General features: G+C 44.2%; 1 protein-coding gene across 2 annotated transcripts in view; it reads left to right on the forward strand.

The window, feature by feature from the left end:
• The window catches only part of Kpc2 (Kip1 ubiquitination-promoting complex subunit 2), a 63,048-nt gene that overhangs the window by 12,509 nt on the left and 43,039 nt on the right, over positions 1-7,500 (forward strand). For both annotated transcript variants that reach the window (XM_070118239.1, XM_070118240.1), the window contains exon 3: positions 748-908. In XM_070118239.1, the coding sequence (XP_069974340.1) occupies positions 748-908 (161 nt within the window). The remainder of the gene's footprint in view (positions 1-747; positions 909-7,500) is intronic.

A 7,500-nucleotide genomic window follows, 5' to 3' on the forward strand; every position in this document is an offset into this window, starting at 1 on the left:
ATATGCACAATTAACATGGATACAGACATACATGCAAACACACTTAGAACACACATATGCCCCTACAAACAAACACACACCTCTACAAGCATGTGTACATATGCATGCATGCACACACGCACGTCACACTCATACTTCTTTAAAGTATTTCTCCAGTATTGTTAGAAATCTATTGTTTAATGATATTGTAAAATCTGGAATTGTGTTGTGTGGTGCTTTTCTTTTGAATTGACTACTCTGATTCCTATTGACCCCTCTGAGGGAGTGCAGAGGCAGTCTAAAGAGCCCTGACATTGGTGACAATACCATGATTAGACAGTTGGAAAAATGAAACCATGAGACTGCAAAGGGGAGTAAAATGCTTGATGTTAGAGGTTTGACTTTCCTGCACTACATTCAGGAGCAGGAGAGGATTAGATGTGAGGAGCTGTTTCAGTACCACTGGAACAGGGAGAAGCAAAGGAAGGAGCAGAGTCTGTGATGGAAAGAGCAGAGACTATAATTCAGGATTGTAGATGCTCCAACAGTGTTATAAACAGATAATGCATTATGATATAAGATTTCAGATCATGGCAAGCTTTTAATGAAGCACTGTAAACAGTGACATGATTAAACTCTATGGTCAGAGTTGTAGTCAAGCTCTTTTAAAGACTCAGACAACATAAAATCAAGTAATTTAGAAACCTCAGCAATGTAAAGTCAAACATTTTAGACACTTAGCTTACTACTATACTGGTCCTTTTTCAGATGAGTTGCTCTTGGTTGATGGCCGTGAAGCTCCACCTATCAGGGAGCCAGCACCAGAAGAGATGACTATCCCTACAATGAGAGAGATTGCTGAAGCCACAGTAAACCTCGCAAAACGCAACCACAACCGCGACCCAGATCCAATGAATCATTCGACTGATGTTAGTTTGGATTTTCTTTTATAACACCTTGGATCTGGGTGATGTGACTAACACATTCAATAATTAGCTTAGGGCCAGGTGACATGAACATGGAATCATGGAAAAATTTGAGGGCTGGGTTAATGGGAACATGGTGTCATATAAAATATTAGGTTAAGAGCTAGATGATGTGAACATGTTATGGTAAAATTTGGCTGAGAGCTGGGTAAATGTGAACATGATGTTACATAAAAATTTGAATGAGAGCCTGGTTGGCATGAAAAGCGTCATGTAAAAATTTAGCTGACAGCCGAGTGAGGTGAACATGGTATCATGGATAAATTTGGTTGAGGGCCAGGTTGACAAGAACATGCCATCATGAGAATTTTGGCAGGGAGACAGTAAAGATTTGCCATGAGTGCACAAGGCTCTTGGATGGCAATTAGGCTCATACTTTTGCATTATTTCTATTGGTTAAAGGGTGAAATGTAACATTTTGTGAGCCATGACTACGAGTGCTGGCTCTAGAGAGGACACTCTTTCAATGCCCAGGATCCTGTTCTGCCTGCAGTAACCGTTGACACAGGGTGTATCACAGAAAATTGAATATTATGAAAATATAAAGGAAATTACTCAAATAACAGAATGTTACTGATGTTTTGGCAGAGAATTATAGACTACCTAGAGAGATGATATAGAGTCTGTTCAAGGAAAACATTTTTACATCTTGATACATCAAATGACAAATATAGAACTTGGAAAATGGCAAAGCAAAAAATCCTTTTGTAGAAATAAAAGAAGATAAGTGCAGTGTCAAGACTCAGTGTCAAGTTATCTTCTTTTATTTCTACAAAAGGATTTTTTGCTTTGCCATTTTCCAAGTTCTATATTTGTCATTTGATGTATCAAGATGTAAAAATGTCTTGACACTGCACCTAAGTGCTTGTGTGCACTTGGCCTACAAGCTACACACCCAGGAGAGTCGCATATGAAATAAGCCTAAAACCCAGATTTAGGGCCATGTACGGGCACAGAAGCACTTGGATCCAATGTGTTAGATTTTTTTTATGGTTAACTGCCCCCCAATTCCTTGCCCGTTGTTGTCGTGGGAGGGCTTAAGAGACAGAGACTGAGATCCAATGCGGGAGATCTCCCCGGCCTTGGATCTCAGCCCTTGCCCCAACTAATTTTGCACGGTCTTTTTCTCCTTCTTCTTTCTCTCTCTTATCTTCCCCAACCCTTCCCCTATCAACCCCTAAGATGTAAGAGCCGTGTTGAAAGGATGAAAGGCTGACCTTGTGCCAGTCATGAACGGCCTCAGAGAGCCGTGGGCACGGTATTCCTTGATAAATCATTTGACCCTTACCCTTTACAGGGACTCTGAGGGGTGGACCGTTTACCTTCCCCACATAAAACCAGGCTTTCCATGGCCAGTAATGAAGATTTTGTACCCTTATTAGGGGCATTGAGGCTTGCCCTTTTATCATACAGCCTCTCTGAATCTGAAACCTCTAGTTTACCGACCCCTGACTCCCCTTTGACCACGGCTCAGAACACTACTATTACACCACCCTCCTCTATACATACTACCAACCTAACCCATCCTGAATCATCTACCCAGATACTAACTCAACCCTTAGAAGATATTCCATCCTCACTCCCAACATCATCCAGCCCACTTCCTGAACAATCTTCTTCACATTATACCCAAACCTCCCTTATCACAACTCTTCAATCATATCGCCCACACCTCCATAATAAAACCTCACCTCACACCACTCCCTCCTCCTCCCGCCCTCGCCCCTCTACAATTTCCACTTCCTCAAGCTTTTTGAATAATCTGTTTAAACCAGCCAAATGGGACCAATACTTTGTGGTTCCCCCAACAGCCCCTCACTCAGATAACACCCTACTCTTTCAACAATGCCTCCAAAAACAAGTTGGCAAAGTTTTCTTCCTTATTTGTCCTGATCGATCACGGTTAATCACAGTTACATCTGAGACTCAAGCTAAAGCACTATCTACCCTGGTTGACCTCACTGGCAAACCTATTACCTGTTCTACCTCACCCTTCCCTTAATATATGTACTGGAACTGTTTCCCTCTTCTCAGCTGATTGCTCTGTCTATGAAAAGTGCTGGACAGACTGTAAAAATTACCTACTTGGTTGCCTCACTGAATATGATGCTGAATAAGTACAGTGCTACTCTATTCCCCCCAGAGGCAATCGTAAGTCCAGCTTCAATATTGCCAAGATTACCTTTCGTAGACACGACCTTCCCCATAAGGTCTATATAGGAGGGGTTCCTTGCCATGTAAGACCATATCAACCCCCACCACGCCAATGCCAGAAATGCTGGCGGTTTGGCCACCCTGCAAAGCACTATCGGTCTACAACCCGCTGCCTACTATGTGCGCAACCTGGTCATGAGTGTACAAACTGCCCTGCACAATCACGTACATGTGCAAATTGTGGCAGACCTCATAATGTATTCTATAGAGGCTGCACAGCCTACAAATTTGAGAGTGAAGTAGCAAATCTCAGATTCAAACTAGGACTCACTCTACAAGAAGCCAGACAAGAAGCACGACGAAGAGGTTTTTCAATCACAACGTACTCCAGTACCTTACATCAATCCACTCCCATCCATACTACCCAAGTGGTCTATACATCTACAGCACCACTTTCCCCTGCTCCTCAACTTCCCATCTCTAATTCTCATATCCCCCAATCAAATCCTTTTTCCATCCTAAATCCAGATACTCCAATATCCACAACTCCCATGTCTCTTCCTACTTCACGCCTTGCCAGTCGCATCAGACAACCCAAACGCTCCACCCCATCCTCTCCTACCAGATCCCATCCCACACCTACACCCTCAAATTCTCAGATACCGATCTCTTCACCTCCCCATAAAAGATCTTTCTTTTCCCAAACCTCTCCACCCAAATCCCCCCAGAAACCCTTGAGGACATAACACAAGAGAAAGTCCCTCCTTCTAAATCATCCATTAATTTCTCTACTCAGACTCTGGCTGCATTCACAGTGACTGCCGAAATCCATCCCCCCCTCCTGACATCCCCCCTACCCCTCTTCCTCCCACACCTTCCCAACACACCCTATCCTCTCCACCACCCGTACCTAAACCAAAAACCCTTCCTTCCCTACTATCCCTACCACTCCCTCCTGGATACACACGTGAATCCCTTCTAGCACAATGTCCTTCCCCAGATCCCACCTTTTTTGATGAACCTCCAGATTCTATACCTTCACCTTTTACCCCTGTCCCCCCTTCCCATGATGATTCTCTTGATACTACACTACCACCTCCATCCCCTGTTCCCATACCTCAATCCCTAGATACCCCTCCTCTTACCTCTCAGATACATATTGTCACCCATAATATTTAAAGAATGATCCACAATGGCTCTACTGCAGTGGAACATTAGAGGCTTTCGCTCACACAGACCTGATCTCCGCCATCTTCTCTCCTCTTACAATCCATCTATTGTCTGCCTCCAAGAAACCTTCCTCACACATCCTCCAGTACCAATTCGCAACTACCATTTTGTGTCACTCCCTCATTTTATATTTGCTTCTTCCATACGTGTTAATCATAAAACACCATATATCATACCTCCTTTACAAACCACTATACCTTGCACAGTTATCCGGATTTTCCTCCGCCGCTGGATCACAATCATTTCAGTCTACTTCTCTCCTTCCCTCCCTATTGACTTCCTAGAATTTGAGACCTTACTATCCCAACTCCAACCACCTCTCCTAATAGCTGGAGACTTTAACTGTCGCCATACTCTTTGAGGTAACTCTATTATCAATACAAGGGGTCGCTCCTTAGAACAATTTCTAACTAAAACTGACCTTATCATCCGAAACTCCAATAGTCCCATTCATTTCGACCTACGCACTCAATCTTTTTCATGCCTAGGTCTCTCTCTTTGCTCCCCTATCCTTCATATAGACTTCCACTGGTCTGTCCTAAACAATTTTCACTCTGGTGATCACTTCCCAATTCTTTCTTCAACATCCTATATCCCGCTCCCAGACCCCCCTCGCTGGTGCTTTGACAGAGCAGACTGGAATACCTTTACCTCTCTATCTACTCTTGAAATTCCTCCATCATCATTCTCTACCACCTCAGAAATGCTCCAATACTTCACAACTAAAGTCCTAAATACAGCTTATATAACCATCCCTCGAACATCCCGACCTTACACCTCAAAATGTGTTCCATGGTGGAACCTTGAGTGTACAAAAGCACTTCGTCTGAAGCGCGCAGCTTGGAATAGCAACCGACACAAAAGAGGCACCCCCAGTCAACTAACAGCCTTCATATCTTTTAAAAAAGCATCAGCCTATCTTTGTCGTACATTTCGTAACTCCATGACAAACAGCTGGCAAAACTATGTATCCTCCATAACATCCTCCAAACCAATCTCTGCAGTCTGGCGGTGGATCCATAAGTTATCTGGAAAACATCCTCCTCATGCTGCATATTCATAATAAGCTCATCTTTGACCCTCTTCAAGTAGCTACTGAACTTGGTGCCTTTTTTAGCCAAGTCAGTAGTGGCTCTCATCTTTCTCCTCATTTCTCTTCTTTAAAATCAGACAAAGAGCGCACTCCTATCTCCTTCTCCCTATCATCTACAGAACCTTATAATGCACCCTTTTCTTCTTCTGAGATCTATAATGCACTTCAGTCATGCCGCAACACCCATGAAGGACCGGACGGTATACATTACCGTATGATAAAACACCTTTCTCCTACTTCCTTATCCTTCCTTCTATCAATATTCAATAACATATGGACGACTAGAAACTTTCCTCCCCACTGGTGAGAAGCCATAGTATTACCTTTCCTGAAACCTAACAAAACAGGTACTCTTCCCCAAGACTACCACCCCATAGCCCTAATAAGCTGCCTATGTAAATTAATGGAACGGATGATAAATTTCAGATTGATGTGGTACCTAGAATACCACCAAATCATATCGCCAAACAAATTCGGATTTCGTTGAGGCAAAAGCACAGCTAACCCACTAGCATATGCAGAAACACTAATCACTTCAGCATTTGCACGCCGCGAGTCAGTATTAGCTGTCTTTTTCGATCTCGAAAAAGCATATGATACTACTTGGCGGCACCATATACTACAACAGCTATGTTTCCACGAAAAACGTGGAAACATGGGTGTTTTTCTAAAATCCTTCCTCTCTGACCGCACCTTCCGTGTCAGATTTGCCTCTTCCACTTCCTCCTCCTTTCCTCAGTTTGAAGGTGTCCCACAAGGCAGTGTACTGAGCACCACACTATTCCTCATAGCTGTAAACGGATTAATATCCGCTTTACCACCAAAAATCCGTTCAGCACTGTATGTAGATGACCTAGCCATCTTCGCCTGCGACCGTTCCATAAAAGATCTCCATCAACTTATACAGTCGTCAATAACATCAATCTCTTCCTGGGCTACTAACCATGGCTTTCGTTTCTACTTCTAAAACCTTCTCCATCCTTTTCTGTCATTCACGTATAGGCTCCCAACCTCCACTCCTCCTTTATGATACCCCCATCCAATCCCGATCTTCCGGCAAGTTTCTTGGAGTTATTTTCGACTCCAAGTTATCTTGGTGGGATCATATCTTTTCTATTAACCCGTTGGTCGCGGTATTATGCAATGTGGCGCGTATTCCCCTAATTTTATTTATTTTTAACTCGGGTGGTGCATGGGACTGCATTGGAGTGTGCGCGCGCGCGGTGGTGCTGCCTTCCCTCTTTCGCGCAAATGTGTTTGTTTATTTATATCTCAGAAAAAAACAAGTATGCAAAATCTGCAGATATTTGCAAAAACCCTTGCAAATACATGCAAACATGCAAACATATGTAAATGCGCTCAGAAAGAGTGGCGGGCCTGGTTTTAGCACGCACAATAGGCGAACAACTCATTTGGCAGTAAATAGCCCATCGCACATGCGGGCCCGGGGGTGGTGGGCCTGGGCCCTGTAAGGCTGCAAGGGGAATGCCGGCTTAGCGGCTAATATTCCCTGGCCCACTCAGCTCCCATGCCGCACAGCTGCGCAGCCGCCCGCTGCTCGAAGGGGATCGGCTGTCAATTGCACGGTGCATCATATGATGCCATCCGCAGCCAGTGGGTTAAAGAAAAAGCTCGCCATCGCCTCCGACTACTACAAACCCTCTCCCACCTATCCTGGGGATCAGACCGCAAAACACTCCTTCATCTCCTTATTACTCTAATCCTCTCCACCCTTGACTATAGTTGCCATATATATTCTTCTGCCTCTGCCTCTCTTCTCTCTCTCCTCAATCCTATCCACCATTGCGGTCTCCGCTTAGCCCTAGGAGCTTTCCGATCCTCTCCAGTTGAGAGCTTATACATTGAATCAGGACTACCATCCCTCTCTAGACGATGCGCCCTTCTGTCCCTAAGAAACTACGCTCGCTTCCACCAATTTTCACTCTTCAAACAAACTGTCCCTCAACCTCTTCTTCGCATCTTATCTTCCTCTCCACGACTACCTGTCCCTTTCCCTGTTCGTATGGACGCTCTTCTCTCCCATTCATCCTTTCCTCA

Source organism: Penaeus vannamei, chromosome 41, assembly GCF_042767895.1.
Source record: "Penaeus vannamei isolate JL-2024 chromosome 41, ASM4276789v1, whole genome shotgun sequence".
Lineage (NCBI taxonomy): Eukaryota > Metazoa > Arthropoda > Malacostraca > Decapoda > Penaeidae > Penaeus > Penaeus vannamei.